This window comes from Sphaeramia orbicularis, chromosome 19 (genome assembly GCF_902148855.1).
Source record: "Sphaeramia orbicularis chromosome 19, fSphaOr1.1, whole genome shotgun sequence".
Lineage (NCBI taxonomy): Eukaryota > Metazoa > Chordata > Actinopteri > Kurtiformes > Apogonidae > Sphaeramia > Sphaeramia orbicularis.
Genome location: NC_043975.1, coordinates 48,528,710 through 48,542,432, shown reverse-complemented (window position 1 = coordinate 48,542,432; position 13,723 = coordinate 48,528,710). Strand labels below are relative to the sequence as shown.

Sequence of the window (13,723 nt, the reverse complement as noted above, 5' to 3'; positions counted from 1 at the left end):
TTCAATCAGTGAAGGTCTTCATGAGAAACACACGTCCAAGCGACAAAAACTGCTTCTTTTCATGTGAAACGCATAAAAACATTTTTTTTTTGACTGTGTCTATTAAATAGAATTGGAAAAGGAGTTTACTGAGCTCACAAGTGGATAATATGATGACTATGATTAGAACATGTTCAGAAACTGAACAGGTTTACTCAGACAATACATGGAAAAATGAAAAAGAAGGCAGACAGGTGGCTTTGACATTGCCAAACTCTTCATTCAGTTATCGTAGAAACCATCTGTCTGTATATATCACATTGATAATTGAGCTGAATTTGATCAAAAGGATATGATAAATATGAGCAGAACATCCAACCACGGCATGAGTTGAACAGCTCTAATCAAACAGTATGAATACCTAAACTGACTGAAACCAGTCAGAAAATAAAAAACTAATAAAACAATGTAATCATGTAAAATACCATAATATACTGTGAAATCATATCATTTATTTTATGACATAAATAAGACATCAGTGAGTGAATGCGGGTTGTTTCCATGAATGTCCACTAGATGGAAGCAATGTGTCATCTAGTAACATTTGATAAAAGCACAAGCTCCTCCTGCACTGAACTGACTGAATGTACACATTTGATTTTGACTTTGGTCTAATGCTCTGCTCGTCTTTGTCCACACAAATCTGTTGAAATGTATATATGCTGTTTTTTCTTTGGTTTTACACTCTGCCTTACATACGTACATACATACATATATAATACATACAATGCTTACATATATACATACGTACATACATACGTACAATACTTACATATATACATATACACACATGCATACAGGGGTTGGACAAAATAATGGAAACACCTTCACCTCAAGATGATAATGCCCCAATCCATACAGCTAGAATTGTTAAAGAATGGCATGAGGAACATTCTAATGAAGTTGAGCATCTCGTATGGCCGGCACAGTCCCCAGACCTCAACATTATTGAGCATTTATGGTCAGTTTTAGAGATTCAAGTAAGACGTCGATTTCCACCGCCATCGTCTCTAAAAGAGTTGGAGGGTATTCTAACTGAAGAATGGCTTAAAATTCCTTTGGAAACAATTCACAAGTTGTATGAATCAATACCTCGGAGAATTGAGGCTGTAATTGCTGCAAAGGGCGGACCTACACCATATTAAATTATATTTTGTTGATTTTTTAAGGTGTTTCCATTATTTTGTCCAACCCCTGTACATACATGCATGCATATATGTATGTATTTATGTTTATAACGTATATGTTTGTCATTTTGCTTTGGTTTAATGCCCTGCCTGTCTTGTTGCTACAGCTGGACAGTAGTTGTAAATGATACGTAACACTAACAAAACAATCTAATGACTCTGTTATGCAAACTTTTATAGTGTCAGTGAGCTAGAGTTTAGAGTAGGGTCCATAAAACACTAAGGATGAACTGTTGAATATCAGAGTATTTCTATGAGTGTCCTATAAAGGGATAAGGCAGCATGAATGTTATCATGGAACTGTCTGACAAAATGACAACATTACTCATTGAACTGTCATGATCTGCCACACACACACACACACACACACACACACACACACACACACACACACACACACACACACACACACACACACACACACACATACACAGGTCCATCTAAATCCCATCCAAATGTTTCCTCTGTAAATGTTCGTTCGTTGCTGTAGTGCTCCCATGGTGCACTGGGCTCAACTAGATCTGACATGTGACAGTTTTCTTGGTTGCGTCTTGAAAACGTTCCCAAACTTTGGACTGTTTATTTTGTGTAGTGTGGCTTCAGGTGGTCAAAGGTGATTCCAGACTCCTGCAGTAGAAACATCAGTGTACATGGTGTACTCTATGGTCAGCTGAGGACTGTGGTGAATGTAAACACCCGATGATGAACAATGTGTACTATCATTAATATCAGTGATAGTGGATCTAGATTCCCACCAGTTGATAATTGGCGGGGATTTAATCTGGTATTGAATACAGACCTGGATAGATCATCACAATGACCTGCCCATTTATTGAAATCAGCAAAAGCTAATCAAAAATGTATGAAAACGTGTAAAATAATAGACCCCCCATGGAGAACTTTAAGTCCAAACTCACACCAGTGCTCTTTTTGTTCCCCAGTTCACAAGACTTACAGCAGGATAAATTACTTTTTGATAGACACCAAACTTCTACCATTAATAATCATTGTGATTATGAAACTACTCCCAACCCAAAAGCACCTGCTGATGTACATGTTTAATAACTGTTGAACCACTAATCCTATAAATAATGGAATAACTGACATAAAATGCAGGTTCTCAGCCTTTCAACAGCTGTCAGATGTCTTTTCAGATGCATCCATAGTTCTGTAGTGAACATGGAAACTCCTTTATCTTCTGTAACATTGGTTCAACAATAAAGCTCAAGTACTTTCACAAATGACAGTGGTTGTAAATGCTTGTTTTTATGTAGAATTGATATATTTTGATCAAAATGTCATGTTTTCTTAAATTTTCAATTCTGACATAAGAGTTTATTGAGCTTTTATAAAGATCTACATGGTCAGTATATCAAATATAAGAAAATACATGATTTACATTGAAAGATGTAAAGGAAAATATTCTTATATACGGTGATAAATCACTGGCAAAATGTAGAGAAAAAATCATTTAGATGTCACTAAAATAGTTGTGGTTTTATGGCTTAAACTCATGGTTAAACGTTCAGGATACTCTTACTGATGCTTTCTTTTGTTGCAGAAAAGCACAAAAACAACAGACATATCTTTTGAGTTTTTATATGTTTATTTTTTATTTTTTTAAACCTTTTTTCTTTAAAAAATGACAAGGTCCAAGTCGTTTGGATTCCCCGCCCTCACCCCACGTCCCCCAGCTGGCCAGCTCAACTCCAAGCAACCAGCAAAGAAAAATAATCATATGGACAATTGATAATATACACCCCATATACAGCAATACATAGTGGTCTACCATAATGTTACCAATAATACACAACCTCCAATGAGGCTTCAATTCAAACTGTTGCTACTGACACGGTTCAGTTCAATAGCAACTGGCAACCAGTGATGGTTGGTGGTTTATTTATTTAGTTTTTTGCTTTTGACTAGTGTGGGTGGGGTCACGTTGCCACGGTGAGGCCACGGCAGCTGCCTTTCACACACCATCAAAGGGCTCAGCCGATCGATTAAACACGAGGCGGCTCGTGGCGAACTCCCCCATTTCAACCAATCAGATTTCAGCATAAGTGCAAAAAATTTCAGAGGCACTGAACACACGCACTCGAGCGAACGCCACCGACAGTCCCTCGTTAGGCTCGGACGACGCTCCTTCAGTGACCTACAGCTGCCTGCTGGTTCGTGACACAGAGGTGGGATCGGATCAGCTTTGGCTTTTCTGGATGAACTCCCAGAGGATAAAAAATCAAAGAAAACTTACAGTAAACGTCACCAAATTCAAGTCCGCTCTGTGAACGTCATCACCTCATCCTGCATTCGGTAACAGCCAGTGAAAGACAGGGCAAACTGTGCGTTAATATGTGTTTGCATATGCCAGAGACCCCCGCAGTGGTACAGTATCCATATCTGTATGTGCACGAAGTAAAAGACGGCGCCTGTACGCAGCGTGAGCCAGCGTGTCCGTCTGTGCGCGTCTGTGGGCGGGGCTACAAACAGGACTCCCAGTGCAGCTGCAGGTCCGTGCTGTCTAGAAAATCAGCCGAGAAGACGCTGGGAGGGGTTTGTGGCGCCAACGGGGCCAGACTCGTCCCTCCGTCTCCTTGTCCCACCCCCGATCCTCCTTCTCTACCCCCGCCGGTGCCGCCACTGCCCTCCCCGGCGCCACCCCCCACCATGGAGATGTCCAGCCAGTCCATGCTGTCCAGGGTGGGGTCGCCAAAGTCCAACCCCGTAGAATGTGGTGAGAAACCCAGGTCGGACGTGTCCATTGGCGAGGGGGGATGGTCCAGGATGCTGGGCGTGCTCAGCATTTGGCTGTGGAGGTCGTCGATGAGCGTCAGACCGCCGTCCGGCTCCACGCCGATCAGAGGGGCGCCCGTGGTGCTCTCCAGGAAGTCCTCCAGGCGACCGCTGCCTGTGCAGGGCTCTCGCATGGAGGGCTGGGGGCAGATGAGGGGGGCGGGCTCTGTGGGGGTGGGAGGGGAAAGGTGGAGTGGGGAAAGGGGAGACGAAGGGGAGGGCGGGTCCGAGTGGAGAGGGGCGAGGGAGGGGTCCGGGTTGGATTTGAAGCCGGGGATTTCTGTAGAAAAAAAAAACAAAACATTAATCCACATGAAGATGAATGGATGGGTTTTTGTCAACGTTGGTGTTAGAGCTGCAGCTATCGTTACTATTATTAGTTTTGATTAAACGATTATTTGAACGGGCAAAGGAAAAAAAAAAAAGTGAAACACACATGTCTGAAAATAACAAACATGTCCTTTATTCCAGAACCAGCTGAAACAAAAAAACCACAAAAAGTATAAAAGTAAAAGGACATAGAAAAAATATATCGATATACAAATAACAAGTAAAAGTAGGTGGAGCTTATTAATACCTCACCTGGTCACACAACACTTTACCCCTCCTGCTCACTGATACCCTCGATACCCAGGGATTAATTTAGTCTTAACTTTTAATGTTTTCAAAAAGTAAAAAAAAAAAAAAAAAAAGCAAAAATAGAGAGAACAGCACATTGGAAAAGATTCGGGAGAATAATGTCTGAGAAATGGGTTGGACAAAAATATGGACGGACATTCTGGTATATCTGTCCCCACCCCCGGGGCGGGCAGGGATCAAACAACAGTAGAAATGTATAAAAATATCTATAGACAGAAACAAAAACAAACCAGTCCAATGACATCTACAAACAATATGTCACTGCAGTCTTCAACACATTTGAATCAAACTTATACCGACTGAACACACAACTAATGCCGCGTTTCCACTACGTGGTATCGGCGAGACTCGACTCAGCCTTTTTGCGTTTCCATTACGAAAAAGGACCTGGAATCTGGTACCTGGTACTAGTTTTTTAGTATCACCTCTGCCGAGGTTCCAAGCGATACTAAACCGTGACGTATAAACACTGCAGGCCACTGATTGGTCAGACAGTTTTCTCTGTGACCTGCCGTTTTACAAAAAACAGATGCAGAAGTGGACAGTAAATACAGCGGTACATTAATCCACATGATAACAGCCCAAAACTACACCATGGTCGGTCGAGGAGAATCAGTCTTTGGTGGCCGATGTAAAAATACAGATGAGACAACATGCAACGAGTGAGTTTATCAGCAACTCTCTGAGCAGATGACACGGAAATAATGCGCCGCATCGCTATGACGTCCAGGTACTGTAAAGTCAGTAGTATCCTGGAATGGAAACGGTCTGCAGGAACACCGAGTCAAGCCGAGCTGAGCCGAGTTGAGTCGAGCTGGTTCCACGTAGTGGAAACGCGGCATAACATCCAACTGTGTGTTGATCCTGGTGTCATGTGCATCACAGTAAGTGTCCATGTGAAACACAACAGTGGAACCAATGTTCAGCAGCAACAAAATTAAGGCAATGAAACTTAGGCTACGTTCACACTGCAGGCCTAAATGCCCAATTCCCATTTATTGTTCAATGCCGATTTTTTGTTTGGCTGTTCACATGATATTTTTAAATGTGGCCTGTCAGCAGATTGCTGTGTGAACAACTCACACTCCTGAATTTGTGAGCAGGTGATACTAAACAGGAGGAGGAGGAGAAAGAAAATGAATATTTTAATCATGTCTCTATGTGGAGCAATAGCTGCAACATCCGTACAGAGGAGCATGTGGATGTGGTGTCGGAGCTGGGAGTGGTGGGACCAGGATGGGACCGGTTTCACAGAGCAGGAGTTCTTCCAGAACTTCAGAATGTCAAGGAATACCTTTCACCATATTTGTCAGCGCCTCGCCTTCAGACTTTCAGGTGTATATTGGTTAGCAACGGGGGTGGGTTACCGCACCCTGGCCAATCTGTTTGGCATCGAGAAGTCCTCTGTTTGTGTAATATGTGTCATGACCCCTAAAGACGTCAAAGTCGCATTCAATGCAACCTGGCTGTTCAGACTGCGGTCACATTTTTAAAAATCAGATTCAGTACCATATTTGAAAATGGCCCAAATCTGATTTGAAAAGATCAGATTCCATGTGACTTGTGGTGTTCACACTGTCATGAAAGAATCTGAGCTGAGTCACATGAAGGGCAAAACATTGGATTTGGGCCACATTTGCCTGCAGTCTGAACGTAGCCTTAGATTCATGAAAATTGTAAATGAATAATTTTTTTAATCGATTGAGTCGATTAATGGTTTCAGCTCTAGTTGGTGTCTTACCTCCACTCTTCAGCAGGATGTCGAACAGGTCGTCCATCTGCTGACTGTTCACGCCGTTCTCCTGCTGACAGAAACCAAACATGACATTCGTCAGCCACTGAGGACAGAACATGTAGTAAAAACACACAGACGTAAACTCACTTTCTCATAACTCATGCATTAACAGGAGATAACACCAAAGGCCTGATTTACTAAAGGTTTGCTTTTGTAAAAACATGCTCAAACTTGACTGCGCACACAAAAACATGTTGAAGCTTATCTACTAACAGGACGCACTAAGGGTTGTGTCTCTCAAATGGGCAAAATAGCTCGTACAACCCATTTAGTGTGTTTGCCTCGATGAATATGCAATATGGGCGTTTCTACCAGAACGCGCAAAATTATTGGGAGGAGCAGAAACAAATATTTATTTAGCAAAATGTGACTGACCAAACCTGACACTGGTTGCGGTGGCTGATTGTGCATCTATATTTTATATCAGGTCTGAAAGACAGGTTTGAACTGGCGCAGATTTGGACAAACTGGCTGCAGTTGTGGTGAGGAGGCGGCATAGGCCCGACCAAAGGCAGCGCACAGAACCCATCTGTTCTGCACGCATCAACATTTTTGGAATGACGGAAGAACAGAAAATTGATCACTCTCTCTCACACAAATCCCTCTCTCTCCCTCTCCCTTTATCCCTTTAACTGGTCTTGTCAGTCGTCCGTCCTCCAAAGTCAGGGTCCACTCCAGGTTTCTACCTGTTAAAAGGTGGTTTTTCCTTCCACTGTCACCAAGTGTTTATTCTAAATGGAAACTGTCATGAGATAACTTTTGTTTTACGTTGTGACGCTATATAAATAAATTGGATTGACAAATAGTTGACGGCAAATTTAGTCGTTAGTGACATAATTTTTTAAAAGGTTACAATTGTTAAGATCTAATGATTAAAAAGTAAATAATTTATTTTCTACACTACATTAAATTACCATTAATTTGGTTGGTTATGTTTTGTTTTTCTAGTTTAGTTTCACTTCTTTATGTGTTTGCTTGTTTGTTTGCATTTTTGTTTTTTTCTTTTTCCTATAATGAACGCTGATGTAGCTTAATTTGTTATGTAGGACAGGCATTAATATAAGCATTATGCTTTTGCCTGTACCTTTTCAGTCACTAACCTGTTGGTAATGTTTGTAATGTTGACAGTGGTTGTGTTACATTATGACTGAATAAAGAATTTCATCATCATCATCAACCCTAAAATAAAATGTAATGTTATGCATTATATATGTTTTACACAAAATGCACTTTTGTTTAAGGGGAAAAAGGATTTTATTACTGCTGCAATATTTGCTGAATATTGAATTGAATATTTGTTTAACAAACTTTGTTATGGATTCTAACTGTTATGTACACAATGTTCTTTTTAAAGGAAAGAAAATGTATTTTATTGCTGCATTAAATATAAACAAGTTGGCTAGTTGTTACAGCAGCTGATTCCTAGTCGACTATTGAAATAGTCATTAGTTGCAGCTCTAGTAAGAACAAGACACAATTTTAGAAAGTATAAGACAAGCAACTCAGCAACAAAACAAATGCAACCAAACACCAGTGCAACCACAAGATGTTATTTTGTTCCAGTTTTGGACTAAATGCAGTAAAAGCATCACAGAGCTGAGTGTGAGGATCTAAAGAGGGAAAGTGAAGAAGTAGAAGACGAGGGACTGACAAATGCATGGGGGGGGGGGGGGGGGTTGAGAAGACATGCTGGAAGACATACTTTGGAGCATTGAGTAGAGAGGGAGGTGTTGGGTTTGGGAGAGGGAGGGGTGAACAGGGTGTGCCGGTCGTACGGAGGACACACCTCTCTCTGACCGGATGGAGTGATGAGGAGGTGAAAGAGAGAGAAGAACGGAAAGAGAGAAAAGGGTCAGTGATGTTTGGACTGCGTGGAGAAACATCAAAACGATGACACTGACTTTGACGAGTTAGACGGGGGGTGGGGGGTGTTACCTTGAGAGATGAGATTATGCTGCTTTGGCTTTCGCTGTCAGACATGTCATCAAAGAAAGGCTGCAGGTTGGGTGGAGCTGTGACGGACAGGCTGGGCTGTGGGACGCCATTGGTGTCCAGGTGTAGCCCCGCCTTCTGTCCCTGAGAGAAGACGACATTAGATTAGATTAGATTAGATTAGATTAGGTTAGATTAGATTAGATTAGGTTAGACTGAATTTGAGGAAAGTGAAGTTCCAATAGCAGCACAACACCAAATAAACACACAAGATACATCACAAGAAAAAAGCAATACAATAACTATAAAAGACAGTCAAGAAAAATTACAATTGCACATTGGAAAGTTCTAGTAGAAACAAGTGGCAATGTAGTAGTAGTAGTAATAATAATAATAATAAGAAGAAGAAGAAGAAAAAGCAGCTTAATATATTATATTTTAATATTATAGTATGCACAGTATGTATAAATATATGCATATAGTTTAATATTCACAGAGACAGAGTTGATCTTCCTGTTTGGAGTGTTCTTATTCTGCATCAGCAGTTACGATCCTTTAACATCTGTCTGTTTTAGTCCAGTCATGGTGTTTGACTTCTACTGAACCTCAAGTCTGGCTGGTTGAATATAAATTGTGTCTGTGGTGACACCTGGTGGTGGAAGGAGGTTACACACAAACAGTCCAGCTTATTCTTAGCTCCAGGCTGTTTTTACAGTTTAATGGTGACAGACTGTAAAAGTTATTTTTGAATCACTTAAGTTAACTGTTTTAGTTTCTATGACTCTGCACTTTTTCTGGGAACATTACAAATATTACTGCAATGTTCTTTCCCATCAAACAACTTGTGAAGCTAAGATAATTGAAAACATCAGCCTCATCTGCCACTGACAACTGGATTAATTGATTCAATACGTCTGTTCCTGTAGTGGAAGTTATGTTTGTTATAAATGTTTAATTTCAACCTGTTTTACTCGGAGTCCTCTAGATTTAGCTCATGTTTCTGCTTTTTATTGCATGCATTACATAATCTTTATCACTGGTAAAATGTTCTTTACAATGTTGTTTTATCCAAGTTTCTTATTTTATTGTGTAGTTTTTGACCTTAAGCCAACATATGAATGAAGTCCATTTACTCTCAGCTGAAACACTGACTAAGAACACGACCACAAATAACCATCTAGTTTCAAATTTCAAACACGGCCAAAATCTTGAAAGAAATACAGATTTAACAGACATCGATACTGACCTACTGACCCAGCCCTAATACACTGTACATCAGTTAACAGGTTAATTCATGTACATCATTGAAAACTGCAACAATTTCCATTGAAAATTGCAACAAGACAGACAGACAGACAGACAGACAGACAGACAGACAGACAGACAGACAGACAGACAGACAGACAGATAGATAGATAGATAGATAGATAGATAGATAGATAGATAGATAGATAGATAGATAGATAGATAGATAGATAGATAGATAGAAAAATCTGGACAATCAAACCATAAGGTCTAACAATAAACTGAAATGTTCCAAGTAGAACAGAACTTTTGCATAAATAACCTTAAAGTGGATAGTGGAAATAGGTTCATGACTGGGTTTAAACATCAGTTCCTTCAGTTTCATGATCACAAACACTGACTGATGGCTGTACCTTTTTGATTGGCTGACTGGCAGGCTCCGCCTCTGGCTGCTCTTTTGACTGGCTGTCACTGCTGGGGAGTTTACTTGGAGTTGACTGCAATCTCTGTGAACGTAGACAAAGACAACTGTTTACCTGAAGAGGATAACTCTGACATGACCGAGTGTGAACGACCAGCCGCTGTACTGTACCTGCAGCGTAATACGTCCATTGGTTTTGGCCAATGAGGACACTCGGTTCTGTCCGTCTGTGGTGTGACTGGTCAGAGCGATTAGGTAGTGGTTGCCGTTGCTGTCGGTGACCAGTGTCGGGGCACCGTTGGCCTTTAAGAGGTCTAATGAAATGGCCTGAGTGTGGATCTGGGTCCCATTCTGCTGGTTTATGAAGACCGGGGTCACCTGAAGACAGACAAACACCACATGGATTCTCATTTTAAATGTTGTTGAATGTCACCGTGCACAAGCTTAACTCTGCTGATCCTGAAGCCAAACATATGCTGAAAGTGAAACCTTTACATTTGTTCACACCAGTTTTAGCTGCTGCGTTATGTTTGATGTTTTTTAAACGCTTTGTTGTCTTTATGTTGACTGTATGCGCCTTTTTATTTGAAAATATCAACACATCATACTTCACTGACTCTCAAAAACACGGCACTGGTGTTTTTTCTGCTCACTCTTTTTACATATCTAGGCCAAGGCTAATTCCCCACTCAGACAGCAGCATCATTTATTTTGCTGCTACTTCAGAACTTAATGAAACAGTGAATTACACAGTCGGTACATGACTGCAGAATGTTATTAATTTGAAACAACACATACAAAAGTGGAGATATGTGCTGAAGTCTGACAATGGAAAAAGACAAATAAAATCATATCAGGGTCAGGAGAACAGAGCTACTGACAGTGTTCTAACTGCACATTAACCTTATCAATATCAACATTAGCCACATTACCTTTTTATATATTTTCTTCTGTAAAATCTGTGGAGTTTTCAGTGCAGTAGACAGTACTTTATGTCCTTCAAAAAACTAGAGATTGTGCTGTAAATTAGATATATAATCATTAAATGAGTGACTTAATGTTTTGTCATTTCACTCACTTATGTAACTGCTAAATTAAAGCAGTATGAACTAGTATGATGTTGTAAAAACTGATTTTTTTTAGCCAAAGGCAAAGAAACTTCCATTTCTTAATAATTTACCTAAAAAACTTGTCTTACAGTGTTGAAATATCCTGAATAGCCCCTGTCAGGCCTGTATCCTATACGCAGCCCTATGCCTCATGTGAACCATTCTTTGTTTTTTTAGGTTCATAAATACAGTAGATTGCTCCTTTTGTAACCTGCATTAGTGCGTCTGTGGCTGCTTACCTGCTGTGTGGAAACAGCTGCTGTCTGTTGTTTCTGCTGCTGCCTCTGCTGAGCCTTCTGTTGTTTCTTTTGCTGAGTCTGGTTCCCCGCAGGCTTCTGACTGGCCGCTGTCTGGTTCTGGATCTGTACCTGAACCTGCTTCAGCTGAACCTGGTTCTTCTGCTGGGCTTGGACTTGTCCTTGGGTGGCTTGTTTCAGCTGGTTCTGCTGCACAGGCTTCTGCTGGCTGAGTTTCTGCTGAGCTAACTTCTGCTGGGTCTGGAGCTGTTTCTGTTGAGTTTGCTGGATGATGAGCTGCTGCAGCTGCTGCTGATGGAGCAGGATTTGGTTTTCTTTCTTTTGCTGTTGTTGTTTCTGGGGGTTGGACTTAGTCTCGCCTGCTTTTTGCACCTGAGCGGGCTGCTGTTTGGGCTGCAGCTGCTGCTTGTGCTGCTCGGCTTGCTGGACTTGCAGTCTGTGAATCTGCTGCAGCCTGAGCAGAGTCTCTTGAGAGCACTGCATGGGCTGGGCCACTTTCTTAGCCTGGGATTCTGTGACTCCCTCCATCCCTTCCTCAGGCTCCATCTCCTTCTTCACCTTCACCACCATGCCGTTGGGGAGTGTGGGGGGCTGAATGGCCGAGGCCTTTATCAGAGTTTGAATTTTCACCTGTGATGGTATCGTTTTGCTCTTCTCGCTGCCTTCCTTCTTGACTGCGACTCCACCCACCATCTTCCCCTGCTCCAGCTGGGACCTGAGCGTCTCCACCAGCCTCTGCTTCTGCCTCAGCATCCTAGTCAACTCCTCAATCTGTTTATCCTTCTCCTGGAGCATCTGGTCTTTGTCCATGGAGGATGTGTCCATGGCAACTCCAGACTGAGATTCCTGGGTCTGGCTTAAGGTGGATGAAAGCTTTGAGAAGCTGCATGAGTTCTGGGTTTCCTCTTTAACCTTGGAGAGTGGAGATAGAGCGGAGGGGTGCTGAGGAGATGGGTGGAGGGTGAGCTGAGTTAGCGGAGAGCTCACCTGAAAAACAGAAAGAGAACCATCATATATGGGTCTTGTTTAGCTGTTAAAGTAGTTAAGCTGGTTATGAAATGACCAATCCATTTAATATGTACTGTGTTTTACTTGGAGGACAACATTCACATTAACAAAAACATGAAAGCAAAAATGATGATGCTTTGAACACAGACCATAGAATACTGTCATCATTCAGAACTGAGAATTCAACAGAAATATGTAATGAATAAAGATATGACATTTGGTCACAGCCCTACTGTGATGCACGAGAATTGAACAGATTTACACATGACATCTCACCATCTCTCCAAACATGTCTCCGTTACTGCTGGTCTCATCTGGACTCATCCCGGCCAGTGAGCGTTCAGATGGCGTAGGCGACACTGGGGGGCTGGAGCTGGTGCTGCCAAAACGCATCACCCGCCCTGGCACCACTTGAGCCAATGAGGACAAAGAGACCTTAAAGCTGGGCTCTGTTGACTGGTGGTCTGGGGTGGTTGCAGTAGTAGCGGATGTGGAGGTGTTCAGGGCGGGGGCTGCGCTCTGCTGGCTCACGTGTGAGGTGCCATTTTTCAGGGCTGCCGTCATGGCCCCATTTTGCTCTTGGTAGTTTCGGAGCCGCTCAATGAGATCGTTTTTGGTGCCTGAGACGGTCAAACCACGCAATTTCAGTTCCTGTTTCAACTCGGCAACCTGGAGGATGAGAAACCAGAGTAGTACTCAAACAGCAGGACCTGACCCAGCAGTGAAAGAGATCTGAGGCAGCAAATGATAAGGATTCAGTTCAGAGGAATATGAAGTTTCAGAAGGTAGTGACGTTATTAACAGTCAGATCTGACTTCAGTGGTTTAGAACGATGTGACTAACTGATGATCTGTCACTGAAGTATCTGCTACATCTGTACATTTTTCCATAAGACACTTGATCAATTACATTAGTCAACAGAAGAGTTTGCACTTCACACAAACTTAAGTTAATTTCTAGATTATTGGAATTTGATGTCCCTGCGGATGCAAAATTATGTATTTTGCACATCTTCCCTGAGCAGTTTCAAGTAACTGGAAGAAAAAGAAATGTTACATTTTTGCTTGTTGCAAACCAAACATGTTATTTCTTTAAAATGGAAAGATGTTCAATAACCCACAGCTAATCAATGGATTAAAGAAATATCTTGTAACCTTGCACTGGAAAAACTGACTTACCTGGATACAGGAAAGATTGAAGACTTTTAAAAGATCTGGACACCTTTTTTTACAGTTTATATCGTAAAACAACAATAAAGATATTTCTAAAGATATTTCACAGAAACTCTTGTCTTTAAG

At 41.6% G+C, this 13,723-nt stretch overlaps 1 protein-coding gene across 11 annotated transcripts in view; it reads right to left on the bottom strand.

Moving 5' to 3' along the window:
* Positions 1-3,134: 3,134 nt before the first annotated feature.
* Positions 3,135-13,723, bottom strand: part of mrtfab (myocardin related transcription factor Ab) — a 73,814-nt gene continuing 63,225 nt past the window's right edge. For 9 of the 11 annotated variants that reach the window (XM_030122588.1, XM_030122594.1, XM_030122595.1 and 6 more), the window contains 8 exons: positions 12,702-13,094; positions 11,400-12,404; positions 10,223-10,429; positions 10,044-10,136; positions 8,389-8,529; positions 8,156-8,245; positions 6,400-6,463; positions 3,135-4,299 (listed from right to left, as the gene is read on the bottom strand). In XM_030122588.1, the coding sequence (XP_029978448.1) occupies positions 3,707-4,299; positions 6,400-6,463; positions 8,156-8,245; positions 8,389-8,529; positions 10,044-10,136; positions 10,223-10,429; positions 11,400-12,404; positions 12,702-13,094 (2,586 nt within the window). In that variant the 3' untranslated portion in view covers positions 3,135-3,706. The remainder of the gene's footprint in view (positions 4,300-6,399; positions 6,464-8,155; positions 8,246-8,388; positions 8,530-10,043; positions 10,137-10,222; positions 10,430-11,399; positions 12,405-12,701; positions 13,095-13,723) is intronic. The other 2 variants (XM_030122593.1, XM_030122592.1) reach the window with 2 other exon arrangements.